Source organism: Pseudomyrmex gracilis, unplaced genomic scaffold (assembly GCF_002006095.1).
Source record: "Pseudomyrmex gracilis isolate BER0280 unplaced genomic scaffold, ASM200609v1 scaffold_157, whole genome shotgun sequence".
Taxonomy (NCBI): Eukaryota; Metazoa; Arthropoda; class Insecta; order Hymenoptera; family Formicidae; genus Pseudomyrmex; species Pseudomyrmex gracilis.
In genome coordinates this window covers 226625-248547 of record NW_018020741.1, presented here as the reverse complement: position 1 = coordinate 248547, position 21923 = coordinate 226625, and the positions used below count along the sequence as shown (strand labels likewise).

At 36.2% G+C, this 21923-nt stretch overlaps 1 protein-coding gene across 1 annotated transcript in view; it reads left to right on the top strand.

Annotated features, from left to right (window-relative positions):
- Nucleotides 1-21923, top strand: part of LOC109857407 (dipeptidase 1) — a 124933-nt gene that overhangs the window by 10845 nt on the left and 92165 nt on the right. Inside the window, exon 2 of the mRNA XM_020433682.1 lies at nucleotides 9612-9765. Within this exon, the coding sequence (XP_020289271.1) occupies nucleotides 9612-9765 (154 nt within the window). The remainder of the gene's footprint in view (nucleotides 1-9611; nucleotides 9766-21923) is intronic.

Genomic DNA, 21923 nt, shown 5'->3' with positions numbered 1-21923 from the left:
TGCAAAACACGACAATCTTCGGATAAAATCTCAAGAAGAAGAAAATAAAAATACAACCGATGAGACCTAACGGAAAGAAGTTGGCAAACTAAAAAGATCAATGAAAATTAAAGTTTTCCGCGGACGAGAACAAATAACTGAGGATCCGAGTTACTTTACTCTCGAAGAGAGAGAGACACACACACACACACAATTTCTTTACAACTACTACTAAGATCGTCGGCGGCAAATGCGGTGGGGTTAATTTTCGACGCTACCGCTCGCGCGATCCCGTCATATATGTACACACACACCGGGAACCGACAGACACCAACTTCCGCCGGAGTTAATGTAGCAGCAACGCGTAACTCGATTTCACGGAGTTGCTCGAACGCGTTCGGTAGCTCTACCTAGGGCCTCTCTCCCGGGGAGACCTGATCCTGTTCTCTCTGAAATCGGATCTGGATCTTAGATCCCGTGAAACGTGACTGAAAACTCTCCATTCGGACTCCAAAGTCCGAAAATTCGAGCGAACCAACAAAAGCGGAACGCGCGCGCGCGCGGGCGCGCGCACGACGAAAATCAGACGGCGCAAACTTTTGCGGAACAACTGTCGCGAAATTTCATTTGATTCCCCCCCCCCTCTCCCCCCGTTCACGGTTCGAACGGTAAATTGAGAAAATTTGCTCGCCACGCTTTGTTAGAACAGGCCGAAGTTTACATTGTACGCAAATACGTCGAATATATTGACGAAGCTTGTTATAATTTTCACATCGCATAATATTTCTCATCGCAACCGGCGTTATTTTTGACGATTAAAAAAATTGCGAGGCTACAAAAAAACAAAAAATTAGAAAATTTGCAAATGCGCAACGTTTTTGCAAAATATGAAAAAAATAACAACACACTTGTAAGCTTTTACGCAAACGGGAGTTTATTTTATGTTAAAAAAGTTATTTTTTTTTTTTAAATTGTAATTGAGTTCGGTGAGTAAAAATAAATATGTTAAATATAAAAGCGTTGCCGAACAAGTTGCAGGATTTTAGGCAATTCAAAAATTAATAACTGTCGCGTGAGTTAAAAAACAAAACAAACGTTTCGACTTTATTTTAAGTCTTCCTCAGTGTTATCTAGAAATATATAATGATAAAATCAGGTAATTTTGGTCATTTGAAATATACATAAAAATTTATTATCGAAACGTTTGTTTTGTTTTTTAACTCACACGACGGTTATTAATTTTTGAATTGCCTAAAATCCTGCAACTTGTTCGGCAACGCTTTTATATTTAACATAGTTATTTTTTTGTTTTGTTTTGTTTTTTTTACACTCTTTTTCCTGCGATTATTAATTTGTTAATTCCACACACAGAACTTAAAAAGTAATGAAGTAGTCCGACGTCAAAAAAAAACATGTTTCGAGCGCAAAACGCGTTTAACATTTTTGCAATCTTCCACGTACCGCGATACGTCTCCCCGAGCCGCATGAATATGTGAATTATATGAGATCGTAACGTTCGCGCACACACGTAGGGTTAATAAAACAAAAAAGTTAATAACATAATAGAGACGTACTACGCGAATACAGCGCGGGGGAGGCTACAAAATAAATTGTCACTGTTACGTTTAAGTATATTAAGCCTTAAAACCTCGCAAGTTTAGCAAAGTTATTCCCTTTTCCGGGAAGGGAAATAACTTTAAAGAGGTACTAACGCACGAAGTTTACTGATGAAAGAGAAAGAGAGAGAGAGAGAGCGTGGTTAGAATAGCGGATTAGATTTTATTCGAATGAAACGAAAGAGCATCTAAAAGTATAAAGAGAAGACCGCAGAAAAAAACTCGTTGAAAAAACTCAAGATAAAAAATGTAAAACACAGAAATTTCATTTTTACAGGCGCTTTGTGTTTATTTCTATAAATTAAAATCTCTTTTTTCTTTTTATCAAAATATTTCTGTATCTCGAACTATAACTGTTGCAAAAAAATTCTTTATTACAGTACGGACGCTCGATACGTTATATATAACACACATCGATGGCGTAACCGTGAAATACATCGCGGATACGCACACGCGTGTGCAAGTACGTGTGTGTATATCCCGCAAAGCCAACAAAACAAAAGCAACAACGTTGCGACGTAAAGTCGCGACAAAAATCGACCGGCGAAGAATAATCCCCGACATATTGTATGACGCTCGCAGCCGCGATTGAAACCTCGAAAGAGAAGCGAGCGCGAGCGAGATGACGATGTGTGTGTTTTTTTTTTTTTTTTTTAGCGTCGATAAATGTATTTCACAAAGACGCGGAGCCGGAAAATCTCAGAGTCGCGTGCGTCCGCACGGAGGGCGGGCGTCGAAGTTGAGGCGCGAACGGACGTTGCTCTTTGTTGAATTATTTTTGACGACCGCTTCCTTAAACGGGAAGCGGTCATTCGGATCGCCGGTAACCCGTGGAAATGGCCGCGTCGCCTAAACTATACCCGCCCGTTCCGCAAAGGCGACAGGGTCCGGAGTTACAGCTTGGTTCTCGGGGTGCAGAAACGGAAGACTTATTTGCATGCCTGGCAACGTAACTGCAGCCAGGCAAACGGAATATACTCGCCATTCATATGCATATACGGAGGACCAGCCACCTTATCGCGCTTTGCCAATTAACCACCGCTCACACACCACCCCCCCCCCCCCGCCCACCGGTCGCCCCTTTAACCGGTGATCTTCCTCCGCCGCGCCCTCCCTTGCTCCTCCGTTCCTTCGGCAAACGGCGAAAATTCGTCGGTAGTTTCGCGAAATCGACACCGAAGCTATCTCGGCTCTTAAGCGCGCGTTGCATCCTGTGAATATGCATGAGGGAATTACGAATGCGCGGGCTTTAAAAGTAATATTTCCCTCGTATCATTAATTGTGTTTTAACTCGGAGAGAGAGAGAGAGAGTTCTTGATTACATAAAAGATGTTAAAATTTGAATAATAATAACGTTTTTGAATATATATCACGGACTGTAACGCATATGACGTCATCGTTCACATTGTGTGTACAGGCCGCCCCTATTTTTCGCTCGGGCTTCCTCTCGCGCTTCCCGTTCTTGCTTCCGCGCTTTTCTTTCTCTTTGAACGTTTTAAAACCGCTTTCAATCAATCACTCGAGCGATACGCACACGTTTAACCACTAAATGTCGAGCTGTCAATATGTGTGAAACTCGTCACAATTCACGTATTTACACGCGCGAGATACAAAATTGACAAGCAGTCATAATCACGGAAAAGCGCGATAACGATAATTGAGAGATACATCTCTCGACGTCATTTTTCTTTTAAATTTGAATATGTGTAACGCAAATTAATTCAAAACACAATAGCGAGAGGTAGGTGGCTAAAAATAATTTATATCCCCCGTACGTATATGATATTGCGTTTAAAATTTTGTGAGAAATGTGCTATTATATTTCTGACGTTTTAATTTCCGAGAATATACATGTATATATATATTTATAAGACGTCTTTCAAATCTACACCGAAAAAATTATATTCTTGTAAATAGAAGATTTTATACTTGAAAAATCTTCTTAAAGATTTTAGATGATATTCTTCTGAAATTAAGAATATAGTGAGATATATATGTTTGAGATAGTGAGATATATATGTTTTTCTATAGAGATATATGTTTTTCTAAGATATATATGTTTTTCTATATATGTTTTTATATTCTAATCAGTATATATTCTTATCAATATTATACTATTTAGAGGATTTTCCTCTTAAAATAAGAAACTTTTCTTGGCGCCTATTTTAGTATAAAATATACTTAAAGTAAGTGGGATATCCTCAAAAGAAGAATACAATTTTTTCGGTGTACGTGTATATATATATATACACCGAAAAAATTATATTCTTGTAAGTAGAAGATTTTATACTTAAAAAATCTTCTTAAAGATTTTAGATGATATTCTTCTGAAATTAAGAATATATTTTTTATTTAAGAATATATTCNTAATTTAAGAATATAGTCTTTTTCGATAGTGAGATATATATGTTTTTCTATAGAGATATATATGTTTTTCTATATACGTTTTTATATTCTAATCAGTATATATTCTTATCAATATTACTATTTAGAGGATTTTCCTCTTAAAATAAGAAACTCTTCTTGGCGCCTATTTTAGTATAAAATATACTTAAAGTAAGTGGGATATCCTCAAAACAAGAATACAATTAATGAATATATAATCGGTCATGAGAGCCGTTCGTTAGGTGTTGTGCGGAAATTATACGTGTATATATATATGCATATATACGTGTTCACGTGTAAATTTTTACACGTGAAATTCGAATTGTAATAACAATTCTAAAATTCATATATACTTGCATCTCGTATAAGAGAAATCCCAAATCAATTAGGGAGGTATTTGGGATTTCTCTTATACGAGATGCAAGTATAGCATCCGATATGAATTTTAGAATTGTTATTACAATTCGAATTTCACGTGTAAAAATTTACACGTGAACACGTATATATGCATATATATATATACACGTATAATTTCCGCACAACACCTAACGAACGGCTCTCATGACCGATTATATATTTATTAGTTTGGAAACTTCGGAGCCTTAAAAGATTCTTTAATTGTTTAAGAATACAATTTTTTCGGTGTACGAGATTTTTGTATATTTTTGTAAAAGCGCAAAAAAAAAGTTTTTGCGCCACGCAATGTACAAACTGAAATTAATGTCAAATATATCTTGCTAAACTTAGACGAAACGCCTTGAGTTTCGTGAATATGCATGAGGAGTTAACGAAAACGTACTTTAATAGCACGCGCGAAAATACCATCATAATCATTATCGCGCTCTACGCGCGTTTTCGTCGAACAGCACAAAGTTGTCGTAAATCAGACGTTATAATCGCTTCCCCCCCGTTCCTTCCAGTACATTTCAAAATTCAATTAAAACTATATTCAGAATCTGCAATCATGAGAGATCATGATTGTTAGATAATTTGTTATGATAATTAGGGTTCATGAATGTGTAATCGCGTGAACACTACGTAGACACGCGCGACGTGAATTTATTTCACCGCGCGGCAGAAGCGCATAAATTAAGGGGGGGGGCGAATTTCTGGCGAACTGTCTTACATAAGTAACCCTAACCCTTAACTTAAACCTCCTCCCCTATTACCTTTTCCTTTCCTTTTAGGCCCTCTACTCTCTTCTCGTATTTAATTTTCCTCCTCCACCTTCGCGAGAAAATAAATCTTCGCGGCTGAAAACGAATAAAGTGCGCTGATTTTCACGAAACCTGTTCCGTTATCGACGAATGCAAACACGTATCTGGCCTTTGGCCAGAATTAATTCCACGAACACTTTTGTGAATTACTAAAAATTTCCTTGTGTGTTGTTAAATAAATGGCCGGGTTCTCGGGATAGCGACTAGGTACTTGAGCCAAATGACGATTACACATCGTCGTCGTCGTCGTCGTCGTCGTCGTCGTCGTCGTCGTCTCACGAAATCCTTCGCGGATATAATACGCGAGAGACCGGGGATAAATCACCGCGCGCGCAGAGACGCAGTGTCGATTACAAGATTAATTATATGCGGAACTCGGGAATGGTTATATTATATATAATATACGTGAAATTTCGCGCGCGCGCGCGCACGCGCACTCGCGCGCTTTGTTCAAGTACATTTTACGGATGTTCGCGCCGCGCATTTCTCTCGGTGTCTCGAGGCTGCGCGTGAGCGGTAACCCACATGAAACAAAGGGCTTTACCGGCGTTTGGTCACACTATCCTGTCCCGGACGATCCAACGGACAAAAGGACTCTCTCTCTCTCGGTGTTCTCTATGCACACAGGAAGTCTCATTGTATCTGTTTAGCCAACCAGAGTACACGCGTATTTGCAGACGGCTTGTTCGCAACGGCCTACTACTTAATTTATTTTCGCTACTACGGGCCGTAAAGTTCATTTTCATTTTTGGTTTAACGTTTTTTTACTCTCCCGCGTGGATTGAAAAAAAACTTGTTCAGGATACGCGATACAAGAAATGTGAATAGCGTTGAGTGAATGTTAATTCACGAAGCGCCGATTCTCTCGAGCGAGAGAGAGAGAGAGACAAACACGTGAAAACACGCGAATCTCGTGCGATTTCTATGCTCGCACGTACGTACGTCGCCCGATGAAACTATTCGCAAGCAGAAACGGATGATGTTTCAGATAGAAAACGGGCGCGTTTGATATTTAAATCAGGGTGCAGAGAGACGTTTGCAGAGACTACTACCGTATACTCGGAAAATGATCGAACTATTACTTCGCCGGCGAAGCGCTGTGCGAATGCCGTGGCTCGCGAATGCTCGTTTGGTTATCTAATTCTCCTAGAAGTTAGGCACACCTATTGCGCCGCATGCAAAGTGCATTCGGAGAACGGCACAGTGCGGTTAGTTACAAACGGACGGCAGATCCATCGTTGATTCGAGTCAGATTTGTTGAAGTAACAATGCACACACGCGCGCGCGCGCGCGCGCACACACACACACACACACACACACACACGTGCACGTGCACGTGTCCGGCGAGTACCTCTTCGTTGCGGATGCGCATCGAGTGTACCGGAAATTCCTTTACGTTAAACTATGCCGTAACCTGCCGACTTGCAATTAGAGCAAATTCCGAAAATACGAAGAATGTTTGACATTTTGCCAAGACAAAGCTGTCAAAACTCTTCGCGTCTCATACAAAATAATTGTCTCGATTTTTTCATAACGCTTACGAATGTCCGTCGCTAATAAAAGAATTATAAGAATCATACTACACTGCGAGCGGAACTTTTTTAATTTTTTAGTAAAAAAAAAAAAAAAAAAATTAATTAATTCTCATCTCGAAAGCAAGAAGAGAGGAGAAAAAATAGATATTTTACGTGAACAAATAAACTTCACATCTCGCCAAGAATACCGACACACTTCTTGCTTTCACATGCGGAACATCCCTTGGTAACTTTGCGGAAAATAAGTTTTGAGACAACTATACTGAGAGTCCGCCGCAAGTTGTACATCAGGTAATGCTGTTGTAAAGGGCCAAAACTTTGGTTATCTCGAGTTTCTTCGGCCACGGTGTGGAATGAAATTACAAGACATTAAACATTCTCTTTTCAAGCGCCTGATCAATGTTAAAAAAAAAAGAATTAAAAGACTGTGCGAGCTCAAGTAAGAGATAAAAACAACAAAAACAAAAAAAAGCAAATCAACAAAAACCTACGTATTGTTGAAACAAAAAATAAAAATTACACTCGATCTCTTTAACGCTCTTAAAGTAAAAATTTTGCGATTTTAAAATTGTCAAAACCGCAAGTTAGCTATTTTAAAAATTTCCTCACGCAGCGATGCTTCGAGTAACATACAGTTGTGTGCGCACAACTGTTTGCAGAAGAAATGTTTGAATTTCGAGCGCGCGGAATATACATTCGCGCGTAAAAGAAAAGTGCGTTCCACCGGAATAAAATTTACCCGAGTATTTCACATCGGATGCGCATGTTATGATTTTTAATATATTCTGGCTTTAAGAATTTTTTTTTTAAAGGACGGCGCGAAAAAAGTTTCACGGTTAACACGCGTTACTTGTATAATATTTTTGTATTCTTTTTCGTGAAATATTATACTAGTAGGGAACTAGTTCCAATTCGAGGCAATATTCAGATCTTCGGATCAATAAAAACTTCTTTATTTTTGTATAGTTTTTAACAAACGTTTCGACCCTTAATTTGGGTCTTCTTCAGTGTACTACATGTGACAATATACAAATATATTAAACAGAACTAACGCAAGGAGTAAATAACGCATAATTACAAGGTTTTTGAAAACTTACAGGAAGGTTCGTAGGTGTAGGAAGAACTCAGTCCATCAGTCCACCGACAGACTGAGCTACATCCTATTCCGAAAAACATTCCCCCACCGACGTATCATGCGTAGGGTTGGGCACGTATTATACATGAGATATTGTACATTGTATTTTATACAAAACAAATGTTTGTATAATTGTTAGCTGCGTTATAGTTATGTTCGCATCAAAATTGGGCACTATAACGCAGCTAACAATTATACAAACATTTGTTTTGTATAAAATACAATGTATAATATCTCATGTATAAAATACGCGCCCAACCCTGATCATGCGTAAACGTCGCAAGAATGCTTATGTCGCTTTTATACAACTCCGAAAAACGAGAAATAAGGTTTTAGTTAAAATATATGTTAATTATACAATTCGCTCGCAATATTAACAATAAGTATAGAAAAATAATATAACAAGGTCTGTTTTCGAGCTTTAATGGATCTTAAAGATTTATTTATAAACAAAACGCAAATAAAATTTAGAATTACAAAAGACAAACGTTAGAGTTACAAAAGTACACTGAAGAGGGTTCAAGTAAGAGCCGAAACGTTTGTCTTTTGTAATTCTAAATTTTATTTTTAGTTTTATTTTTAGTTTTAACTTTAATTTTAATATTGTGTGTGACTATTTACTACGCGACCTTTTCAGGAAGTCAAACATATACAACCAACTATGGACTTCTAACGTAAGATCTATCATCTTTTCTTTTAATTTTTATCTACTTTTGCGAACCTTTTGATATGACATGTTTACTTATATTTATATTTACTTTTGTACACTGAAGAGGGCTCAAGTAAGGGCCGAAACGTTTGTCTTTTGTAATTCTAAATTTAAATTGCGTTTTGTTTATAAATAAATCTTTAAGATCCATTAAAGCTCGAAAACAGACCTTGTTATATTATTTTTCTATACTTAAGGTTTTAGTTTATCCGTGTCCGACATAACATTAACTGAATGATCTTCTATTTTGATATGGAATCATTTCGGACCTTTTGTAAATTGATTTTTCCGAGTCTAAAATTTTGGTACTTTGCCAATGTTAAATGTATGATCCGTATCGATTCGATGTTGTCTAACGACAGACGCATTCTCAGTACGAAACATTTGTTAAAAACTATACAAAAATAAAGAAGTTCACTGACCCGAAGATCTGGTTATTGCCTCGAATTGTGGCCACTTCCCCGCTAGTATTATATAATATTGTTGCGGAATGCATCTTACAACGATGAGGTTAGGTAATCCGCTGGTCAGTTTGATCGATCGACAAGAGGAGCAACTGTTTGTCGAGAGTGGCTGGCTACGCGTTGTTGATTCCGAAGTTAAGCGAGAGATTCAACGTGGGGAATCGGGAACTGTACGGGCAAAGTCGCGAAAAGAGAAGATCCGATTATTTAAAATATCTCGTTTGAATTAAAATTGAATCATTAATCAAACGTATGTTTATTAAAACTTCTTGATTATCTACACAGAAAAAAAAATGGAGTTGCTTCAATTAAAGTTGACGTCACGGGCTGCCACAAAATTAAATAGTTCATTCAATTGCGTGTGCGATTAATTTAATGTCTAGATTCTTAAAGCAAACTATCTGCTGTGTGTAGTGCAACAATATTGATGTTGCATCAACGGGATATATATCAATTAAACTGATACTGTTGATTCAACGTCATTTTTTTGTCCGTGTAGCGGAAATTGTGAGATCGCGAATCGCGTGTAACAATATATATATTAATTAATAATGTCTTTTTTTTTCCTCAGGCACAACGACCTACCCTGGAACATACGGAAGTTCCTGAAGAACCAGCTGAGGGAGTTCAGCTTTGATGACCTAAGGGACACTCATCCCTGGTCACGAAGCGCCTGGAGCCATACAGATCTCAGGAGATTGAGAGAGGGCATGGTCGCAGCGCAGGTAAGTTCAATAATAACGGTAATAACAAGAGTTCGCTCAATTTATTGTTTCGTCCGAAAAGTTCGTCCAATCAAATCACGGATTTGAACGCACAAAAAACTTGTTTTTCTGCGTTCAATATCAAACACGCAATTTTGCTTAATTGCGTTAATCGTCTGCAAGGTTGACGCATTTATTTTCTTATTATTTTACAAAAATAAATGTTGTAAACTTCTTAGAAAAAAAACGTTCGTTGCGAGGTTACTGATCAAAAACAATCGCCGGCTTATTTTTCGTGTGATTTTAAATGTCTTAATTACACATCATAGACTTGTACAGAGAAATATTTCAAATATAATTTCAAGATCTTTATTATCTCATTAGAAATCCAGATTTATAAGATAAAATATAGTTCGCTCGTGTTGTAAAAACAAAGAAAATCTATGATTAAGAGGGTACTGGATACCGACTATAGAGACTTGTAAATCGACGTTTTAATATTTCGTTTTGTGCCGTATTTACTGCATCAAATCCAAAATGCTTTTACAGAAATAAGTAAATTATGCTAAGAGTTTGCTGTTGTTCTTTGNAATGTCAAAATTCAGCATAAATTTTTTCTTATACAGTTTTCTTCTATAACCTCACCATATATTCATGTATATAAAATTATTTCTAAGCTTATGTACGTATTTACACTGAACTACAGCAATACGTACGACACAAAACAATCTAATGAAACACTCAGAATATGATTTGGTTGTCTAATTGATGCACAAAAAGTAATATTGTGATGATGTGTATTTGATATCATATACTATCATTATGAATGAAAAACAAGTTCAAAAAAGCATTATATACCCATTTTCAAAAGCTTTATATAGTTTTGTATATTTATTTGCTTCTGTAGAAGCGCTTTTAATGTTGTGCAGTAAATAAAATTAAAAAATAAAGAAATTTAGGTTATAAAAACGTCGGTTTACAGGTATCTATCCAGTTTACAAGCCAGGCTCCAGTACCCTCTTAAGGTCAATATCGAGCATTAAAAACAGATGTAAAAAATATATATTAAAAATTCATTAACAAAAGTAGATACACAGTATATGTTTGGTGCGAAACGTTTCGACATGCACGGATGTCATCTTCAGTCGCTTGGTACAAAAAATAATTTAAAAAATGGTTGTCTTGAAGTCTTATGTAGGTGGATGCGCGTACCTTGTGTTAGAAGAATGTTATGTCACATCATAAAATAATCTGAAAGATTGTCAAAGTGAATATATGTACAGAACCTCACAGTAAAATACACAAAATTGAAAGAAGCTTACAAGTCAGCAGTATTTTTAAATATATATTTTTTACATCTGTTTTTAATGCTCGATATTGACCTTAATCATAGATTTTCTAGATATTATATTTGTTCTTTATCAACAAGTGAAAAACAAAAAAAAACTTGAATAGCTTGCGTTGTAAATTTAATTCAAATTTTTTTTTCTAGTTTTTTCGAAACATATACAAAACACGGCAATTAGCCGAGCTTAACGTGCTTGATCCTCCCGTCAAATTTCGTTTCAGCTCGCGAAACGAAAACTAAATTCGCGCGAAATGAGGGAATCGCGTGTCACCTTGAAGCCGCGGTAAACCCGCCCCGAAATTGCAATTAAATGTTCGCACGTAGGACTCTCGCACAGAATCATCGACAATTATAACTAATTTAAAGTCACGTTAATTCACAGTCTGATTTAAATTTAAGCGGCTACCGCTTTCAGATTCGCACGCGATTGGCCGTTCACCAATATTGCAATTAAATGCTCTCGCCGTATTCTCCGCGGCCTGTTTTTGTTCGCGGCAACCAGAGATTATTAATTTATAGCGTGCTACGTACACGTAACTCGGTCATAAATCAAACGGCAGCAGTGCGCCGCGCCTAATTGCAATTAATCGATTTTGTCAAGACTTCGCGTTTTTAGTTAAACACACAGACTCTTACACGAGTTTGCGATGTAATACATTTGTGTGCAACGTGTATTCTTGTTTTGTGTATATTTTAACAAACGTGATAAAATCTACGACTTCAGGAAAGTGTGCAAACGCCGTCAGTGTAAAACTAAATCTCGTACATTCATCGCGTTATTATATATATTAATGTACAAATTAATTATCTCTCCGTTGTATACGTGTATATCTCATCATCGAAAGTAATTACACGAGCGAAATTTTTTCCATTCAATGAGACACCACCCGAGTCGAAATTTAGCGTCTACATTGAACCTCAATTTTTGAAAAAAGGAAATTTCTCGGACGTATAGCAGCGTCAAAGTAGCATCTACTTTTTTTCTTACTCCTACTTTGAGCCTATCAGAGCCTATTTTGAGCCTATCAGAGCCTGCAATGCGCAGTCTGATCTGAGAATCGAATCCTACTTTAAAACTTTAGCAGGAAAAAAGGAAATTTCGGACGTACAGCAGCGTCAAAGTAGCATCTACTTTTTTCTTACTCCCACTTTGAGCCTATCAGAGCCTATTTTGAGCCTGTCAGAGCCTGCAATGCGCAGTCTGATCTGAGAATTAAACCCTACTTTAAAACTTTAGAGGGAAAAAAAGAAATTTCTCGGACGTATAGCAGCGTCAAAGTAGCATCTACTTTTTTTCTTACTCCTACTTTGAGCCTATCAGAGCCTATTTTGAGCCTGTCAGAGCCTGCAATGCGCAGTCTGATCTGAGAATTAAACCCTACTTTAAAACTTTAGCAGGAAAAAAGGAAATTTCTCGGACGTATAGCAGCGTCAAAGTAGGATCATCTGCTTTCTCTCTTACTTCTACATAAAAAAAGAAAAATTGAGGTTCAATGTAGACGCTAAATTTCGACTCGGGCATTCGGAAGTGTATCGACGGATGATCCGATCTTCTCTGCGAACTTAACGAATATAAATTCGTTGTGGCCTTTCCAACATCGCGCGGTTAAAGCTAATTCTCGCGCGACGCTTTCCGTCGTGCGCGAGATCGTTAATAACGGGGATTAATCTAAAATCGCAATTAAGATCTGACCGTAAAAAATCGCCTTTCGGTTCAATTAACGGGCGGGAACGGCTCTTTAACGATCCGAGGAAAATCGGAGGCGAACTTGGGCAATTAATTTCCTTTCGGTTGCTTCAACGGCTACCGCCGAAAATTTACCACGACACGATCGGTTTTCCTCTCTTCCTGCCTCCGAACGAATACCTTCGATTAATCCCACAGAAATCTTGCGCTCCTTCTCTCGAGCGGTATCGTTTCGAATAAACTTCGACATGGCGCGCGAAACTTTGCACCAAAGTCGGTAAATGTCTATCGGATTTCCACCACACATCGCGATAATCTAAAATATTTGTCGGAGAGAAAGATAAAAATAAGTCGAGCAAAAATTGATCGACTTAACAGTGACGTGTCGATATTGAAAGATTGTAGAGCGAGATTAATGGAAAAATCTCTCAACAGCAGCAACAAATTCGCACAACAGAAGAGACAACATTTAAAACGCAATTTTTTGTAAAACAAGAAAACTTGCAGGGTAAATGGGGATATTAGTCTATGACCTGGGAAAAGATGGCCATAGACTGTAATTTCAACAATAATTGTTTAATAGTGCATTTTTGTAACCATTCTTAAAGATAATCAGTATTTACAGTGGTTTATGTGCGTACACTATTTAAAATAACAATATTGTGAAAATTATATAAATGTTTTTACTTTCGATTGCCTGCAAAGTTTTAAGTATGTCCACGTAAAAGCTACTGTAACGTCGAATAAATTACAATTAAACTGCCGTAATCAATATTACATACATAAATTATAATGTAACCAATAATTTTTTTTTATTTTCATTTTTATTATTTATTTATAAATACTATGTTATCTTTTCCTCACACTTCGGGAAAGATGGCCCATTTTTTTAAAAAAAGTTACATATACTTATATATATATTTTTTTTTTATGACTAGTATAATATCTACAATGTATTTAATCATCGAAATAAAAATGTTTTTTTTTACTAATTATTTTTATACTTCACATAAAGTTGCGTTTCATAATTAAAAAAATACTGTGCATGAAAACATTAACAACAATATGTAATAATCTTTTACGTACAATAACTAAATACAATATATAATTAAATTACATAATTATAAGTTTTACTTATATCTTTTACAAAAAAAACATGTATGGCCATCTTTCCCTTAAAAGTTGATGGCCAATGCGTACATTTTAATATTTTATATAATATTAAATTTCTGTTAAGTGTTTTCTCTTTAATTTCAATAGTTATTATTACACTGAAAAAATTATATTTTCGTAGAAGTAGAAGATTTTATACTTCAAAAATCTTAAAGATTTTAGATGATATTTTTCTGAAATTAAGAATATATTCTTTATTTAAGAATATAGTCTTTTTCGATAGTGAGATATATATGTTTTTCTATAGAGGCTTTTTATATTCTAATCAGTATGTATTCTTATCAATGTTACTATTTAGAGGATTTTCCTCTTAAAATAAGAAACTCTTCTTGGCGCCTATTTTAGTATAAAATATACTTAAAGTAAGTGGGATATCTCTTCTCAAAACAAGAATACAATCAATTTTATGAATTGAAATTTCAATTAAAAAAACACGTGAAAACGTGAATTCGTTTATATGTGCATACACGCACATATATATATAGCACATTCACGCACAACATCCTGTGAACGGCTCTTAACGTCTTTATATTCAGATATTATTAGTTTAGTAAGAATACAATTTTTTCGGTGTACTTTAAGCTTCAGTGAAGTAAAATAAAAAAACAATATTAAAAAATAACAAAAATAAAGGTCTGTTTTTTGCATTTAAAGAAAACTGTGGCCATCTTACCCGGGTTTACCCTATAAGAAAAAATATGAAAATTAGTTTCACAAATCGAATATGTGATACACGTCGATTAAGATTAAGATATTCGACTTGACAAAGTGAATGTCCGATGTACCTACATTTCCGAGACTGAGTTTTTTTTTGTTTCAACGAATTCTCTTACACAAAGATTTTCTTCGATTCGAAACGTTCTCGTTCATCAAAAAAAATTACTCTTTCTTTCCACATTGCAAACTTATTGCGTTTGAAGAAGGCTCTCCTGAAGAAGGGGAGCGGATGAGAATTTGCGTGGAGAATTTATTTACGGCACTTGAATCCACCACGCGCGCCGGTTCTGAAGACGTGAAGTGCATAGTCGAGAGTTGGTTTTTAGAGAAAGAAAGGAAGGAAGATAAAAAAACAAAAAAAAAATAAAACAAAAAAAAGACGCGAAACGCTTAAAAGTCGGCAAACGCGCGCGCTCGCACGTACGCAGAGCAAGTAGGTACGGCGGAAAGTTTTGCAGTTTACATATGCGCGCGTTCGTATGACGATAAAGATATATTCCCCCTCTCGCGAATCTGATGAAGCGTGTGCCGCGCGTGTACACGGATCTTCTCTTATCTATCCAGCCCGTGGTGATCCATTCGTACGAGGGAATCTTGGCTCGTATTAAATAAGCGACGCGACTGAATAGCGCGCCGGTAATAACGGCGGTGTACGGTCGTGGACCCGTTTACGGGCGGCGATATAGAGCGCGCGAATCCATTTAAGAGCCGATATATCGAACGGCCGCGCGAGAGAACGGAGCGTAACCGATATATGCGCTCGCTCGCGTTGCGCGATATATATATATATATATATATACATATACATACATTCTTAAATGCATTGAATCTCGGATTAAATCAGGAGGGAGGATTACGGGATTCTCGCGGATGCCGATATTCATTTCCGAAGGTGGGCGCGTCTCTCGTAAATCCGTGTTTTGTTTTTGTTTTTGTTTTTGTTTTTGTTTTTTTCAAAACTCGACAACTCGCGGCAGACGCATCTGCACACACGCGCGAGACTTGTTATTAAAACACACATTATACGAATTAACGAACGCCGCGGTTGCTCGTTGAGATACGCGTATGTAACCGCGTTAGCGCGCTGCCGTGGTGATAAATAACGCACATTGCGCGATCGGTTATGCACATCGACGTGAAAAACTTTCACAGTTGCAACAGACGACTCTTCCGTTTTCGCGACGAGAGAGAGAGAGAGAGAGAGGCGCAGAAATTTCAAGTGGTTTCGACGATCGAGGAATAAAAGCGTAATGTCGAAGATCATACGACGCTCACCTTCCATTTCTCGACGAAGGGAAGGAGGAAATTTCTCGAGAGACCTTTGAAAATACCGCTATTCCCGTTAGTAAGATAGTCTTCGAGGTGATCCAGCTATTAGAGGCGGTCTAGACGCGGTTATGACCACCGTAGGGCACAAAGTGGCGAGCCATGATAAAAGAAGAAGAAGAGCCGCTGTGATCCGAAAAGTCAAGCTCTCTTCGTGAAAGCGCAATGTATTATGGAATGAGGCGCGACGCTAAAAAGAAGGTGGAAGAAGGTGGTGACGAAGCTGGTTTTAGCCGCTCACCTTAATGTTAAGATATCTCAGCTTACGACGAGAGACAAGAAGAACGGGGGGGGGGGGGAGGGAGAAAACCAAATGAGCGAGCGCGACTAACGAGAAAGACGCGCAAATGCGCGTTCATTTGTCGTTCACAATTTTAATGAAATCATTAATGCTATTAAATGCAATATTAATTCGATGTTTTTTTTTCTTTCTTGTTTTTTTTGTTTTTTTTTTTTTTTTACTGATACAGCAAAGAGCGTGTTTACCGCGGCAACGCGCGGCGCTCTTTTCGCATTTTACCAGCAATTTTTCATAATTAATGCCAATCTACTATCCGCGAGATGTGCAGGATGCCGCGTAATAATAATAATAACGAGAAAGAATTATGAGAATGATAACGTAACGCACGATGTTCGAATAATAACGCGCGAAATTTTTTTATAAATATTGTATTTTTGCGGATGCGGAGCACACGCGTTTAATAACGCGTGATTAAAATTGGAACGCGGGGATAATAACGCCGCAAGTATCTCGCGTTAATTAAACGAAATAAAAAAAATATAAAGATAATTTAACGCGCATAAAAAATAGACATTTTGAAATAATAATTTTCTGCGCGCGAACGCATAGGTTTTTATTATAAAATTTTTTTTTTATAAACACACACATGTCGATAGTTTATTAATCACGTCGGAGAATTGGAGGAACATCGGCCGTGTCAGAAACGAGATCTTTGAAGATCATATATATAGACTCGCATCTCGGATTATGTATCCGACCTCGACAGATCCCTTAAGGTATCCAAGTCTGCCAACGTCAGGAGGACGAAAGGGATAACCACTCAGTTACGTCCATTGGGACGAACGCGCGTATATGCACATAACGTGTATACATAACGCATACACACACAATATACTGGAATGTGTGCAGTAACCAGACCGAAGCCCTCTCCTCGATCTATCACTGTCCTGGTTAATTCAGACGGGTTGACGGTACGCCCACTGTGCGGAAGGTTACTTACCATTGATCGCGTGCCGTCGACTTACACACGATTTCACCATCATCGCGACACGAACAAGACTTCCTAGTTTGCAACGATCTTAATGCGCTAGACACAAATGTTGCTTACCTCAATTAAACACACACGGCCGAAACAAAATACAAACGTTTAGAGAGTTACAAAAAGAAATGTTTTATTATAAAAATATTATAAAATTCTTTCTAAAAAAAAAAAAAAAAAAAAAATATATATATATCATTTAAAGTTTATTAAAACGAATTGTTTTTTATAAAAATATTAAAATTCTACGAAAAAAAAAATTTATAACAATTAGTGATAAATCGAGATTACTCTCTAGGTTCTATAAGTCTTGTTAAAAATCATTCCAGGTTCGACTCCTGGCTGAGGAGTTTTTTTCGCAATATTTATATTATTTTAAAATTAGTTAGGGGGTCCTTCATATATATGTGATGCGAATCCAGCATCCTATATGGAGGAAAAAAATTATTTCGAAGTATATATGTGTATACATATATATATATGTATATTTAAAAAAAAAGCACATTCGCGCACAACATCCTGCAAACGGCTCTTCATGTCCCTGCACCGAAAAAATTGTATTCTTGTTTTGAGGATATCCCACTTACTTTAAGTATATTTTATACTAAAATAGGCGCCAAGAAGAGTTTCTTATTTTAAGAGAAAAATCCTCTAAATATAGTATAATATTGATAAGAATATATACTGATTAGAATATAAAAAGCCTCTATAGAAAAACACATATATCTCACTATCGAAAAAGATATATTCTTAAATAAAGAATATACTCTTAAATAAAGAATATATTTTTAATTTCAGAAAAATATCATCTATATATATATATAAAATCTTTAAGAAGATTTTTTAAGTATAAAATCTTCTACTTANAAGAATATAATTTTTTCGGTGTATATATATATACACGTACACCGAAAAAATTGTATTCTTGTTTTGAGGATATCCCACTTACTTTAAGTATATTTTATACTAAAATAGGCGCCACGAAGAGTTTCTTATTTTAAGAGAAAAATCCTCTAAATAGTATAATATTGATAAGAATATATACTGATTAGAATATAAAAAGCTTAAATAAAGAATATATTTTTAATTTCAGAAGAATATTATCTAAAATCTTTAAGAAGATTTATTAAGTATAAAATCTTCTACTTACAAGAATATAATTTTTTCGGTGTATATTCATATATTATTTAAAAAAATTTATCTTTTTGTCGTTCGGAAACAAAATAGAAGAATTTTCCTGCATCGATGCGAGAACACGTACTGCGCAACGCGCGCGTTGCAAAATCTGTGAAAAGTACAGTCTGAAAGGGGAATTTTGTTTGAACCCTCAGGTCGTCTAGCGAGAGACCTCCGGGCATTTCCGGCACATCGCAAATCACGAAAGTGCATTCCAACTTAAGATGAGTCGAAGGACTGCGATTTAACGCATCGCAGAATTTCACAGCGGGAATTTGCGTTACACTTTCGGCGACTTCGCCACAAGAGAAGAAGTTACTCGCAAGGCGGGAAGAAAATTTATGTCTCGCAGGGATTTGTTTCGGAATTTTCATCATGTGCAAAACAAAATTGCCGATGAGGTAATTTGCAAGCGTCAAAGCACAAGTTTTTCGTTTCTTCTTTTCTTTAAACAATATTGAATCTCTATTGTTTTATTCGTTTTTTTCTTCGCTACATGTTGCTCGCAACATCAACAATAACAAACTGATTACTAAAACAAATAATAAAATTGCAGTTTTTTGTCATGTGTATCAATAAAATGCAGAATTTAATAACGGTGATAATATGTGAAAAACATCAAAGTCATTAATTTTCTGCGACAAATATTATATATTACATATCGTAATCCATATTTGTAATATAATAGTGTTTTTTATATATAGAGCAAAATATTAATATTATATAATATTGTTAATTACACTTGATAACGGTATAAAATTATCACTTTGAGTTATAATACATATTCAAAACGTATAATACAATTTTATAACATGTCTGTTAATACGCGCCTTTGACATGAAATGCCTTTATGAAAATTTGCAAAGACTCGAACTAGAGAAAAGTTCTAACAACTACTTTAAAAGTCTTAGAAAGTCTTGAAAAACTTTCGAAAGTCTTAAAGCACATTAATACTTGTTAAAAGTTTTCAAGAGGTGTAAAGAAAAAAAAACATATATCTATATAAGATTTTTAATTACATATAAGATTTTTTTAATTACAAATAATATTATTTCGAAAAAAATTATTTCGAAGTATATATGTGTATATATATATTTATATATATATATGTATACATATATATATATTTAAGCACATTCTCTGCACAACATCCTGCAAACGGCTCCTACAACCAAATTTATTTATTTATTTATTAAATAATATGTTTGGTATAATTTAATTATAAAACTACCCTTTTTAAAACATATAAGTAAAAGTGTCTCATTGCCAAAAAATATAAAACGATTTCTGTCGCTTTGTTGAGGCTTTCGGGATTGATTTTTATTAAGCGTTCTAAGATGTTTATAGCGTCAAATGTTAAATTTTCACAAGAATTCCAAAGTTTTTCTTTCGCGATTTATATAATTTTGAGATTCTATCTAATTAAAGTTCTCCACGGCGACTGGAGTCGAAAACTTGCGAGACACCGCAAATTGTGCGCGCAACTTAAAACATTCCGAGAAATATATGCTGAAAATTCAGTGGAACAAGAAACGCGGCGGCGTACGTTGGAGAAAACTTACGCTTTGAAATGTGTGCGGATTAAAGTAAAAAAAAAAAAAAAAACGCGTGTGAGAGAAGAAGAGAAGGCAATTTTTTAAATCGATTTTCGTCGCATGTGCGCTCGTACATACGTGCGAGGAGAGCGCAAGTCCGGGCACACAAGACGGGACTGAAACGATCGTCTTAATAGCCGGCTCGCGTCGTACAGCCAACCAGAAATTGCTAAAACGCACATCTTACAACCGCGACCCTTCTACACAAGACCCGACCCGACCGCAGTTCGCCTTTAAGTAGAATCGCAGACGCGACACGTTCCGCTCGCGGCGGCGGCGCGGCGGAGGGAAGAGCAGAGTTTTACGAACGTCCGACCTAAAACTCGTCGTGACTACTGCTCGTTCTTGCGCGCACAACCGAGGCGCGGAAGGGAAAAGAAACCGCGTAGACGCGACGGTTTACTTTACACAAACACACGCGCGCGCGCACGTTCACACGTGTATACACATTCTCGAGAGATACGTTCCGCAAGCGCGCGCGCGCGCGAACGTCCCGACCTGAAACACTACGTTACCTCTCTGTTTCCTTCTCGCAGTGCCCGAGTAAGAGGAATGAGGAACGATTGCGCGCTAATACAAACGTCGGTATATATTTTGCTTTAATAATAATATCCTTGCATTTTCCCTGACGCGAGATTACGCGGCTCCCGCGTGTTCATTCGACAAAATCAAGATTTCTTTCATATCCTGACGTTTGGAGAATTAAGATTTCCCGCATCTCGAATATAGATTGAGATTATTGATCTCTCGCGCGAGCAATTTCAAAATCTGCAGCGCGATCTTTCTTCCAAGAAAAAAAACAGCTATAAAAAAAAATTACAATATCCAGTACACAGTAAAAAAAAAAATTGTAATTTTAACATTTTTTGCATGTTCCAGGAGGTCCGCTCTAAATTTTTTAGTTAAAATAACTCATTCGTTGTGAGTCACTTATTGACAAACTAGTAAAGTCAAATACAAGCAAACTTAAGCAAGTAAATTGGCCAATGTGAGCCTAAACACAGTTAACAGTGTGTAAATGTTTTGCAAATTAAATTTATTCGAAAACGTTTAACGTTTCGATCCCCGGATGGGATCATCCTCAGAAAAAGAATACATGAAAAATCCTGTATAATGAGAACAAAAAACAATCAGATATAAAATAAAAGTTAAAGGATCAAATATACAGAGCAATCGAAACGTTAAACGTTTTTGAATAAATTTAATTTGCAAAACATTTACACACTGTTAAATGTGTTTAGGCTCACATTGGCCAATTTACTTGCTTAAGTTTGTTTATATTATTGGAGCCTTCACTTGATTTTCACTAAAGTCAAATACTTGACACAATTACTTTACATTTATTATTTGTTATTTTGACTGTAAGCGTGATGTAAAAATAACATATAAAATAATTAAAATTACACTACAAAACAGTAGTTACAGTAGTAACTCGTAAGAAATGTTAATAAAACATTTTAGTTTGTACAATGTGGCCACAGATTTTTTAAATTTTTTTAGTATGTTAACACTAGATTTACCAGACCAGTCATTTTGACTGGTCGTGCAATTTCAATTCAAAATTCCTACTGCATGTAACATTTGCTTTCCGAAATGATGTTGTGACTTTTGTAGCTATAAGTAGAGAATACATTTTATGAACTTAATGTTACTTTATATATATTCGTAACAAATATATTTTTTGTATTTTTTAATAGATATATTTAAATAGCTGATATATCTAGCAGGGACTTAATACCGGTATGATTTCAATACCGGTATTATACTAGAGATTGTATACCGAAACCGATATAGTACCGAAATTGAGTCTTACCGTTACCGTTATAGTACCGAAACCGATACATTACCGAAAACCGTAATAAAATACCGGTATTATT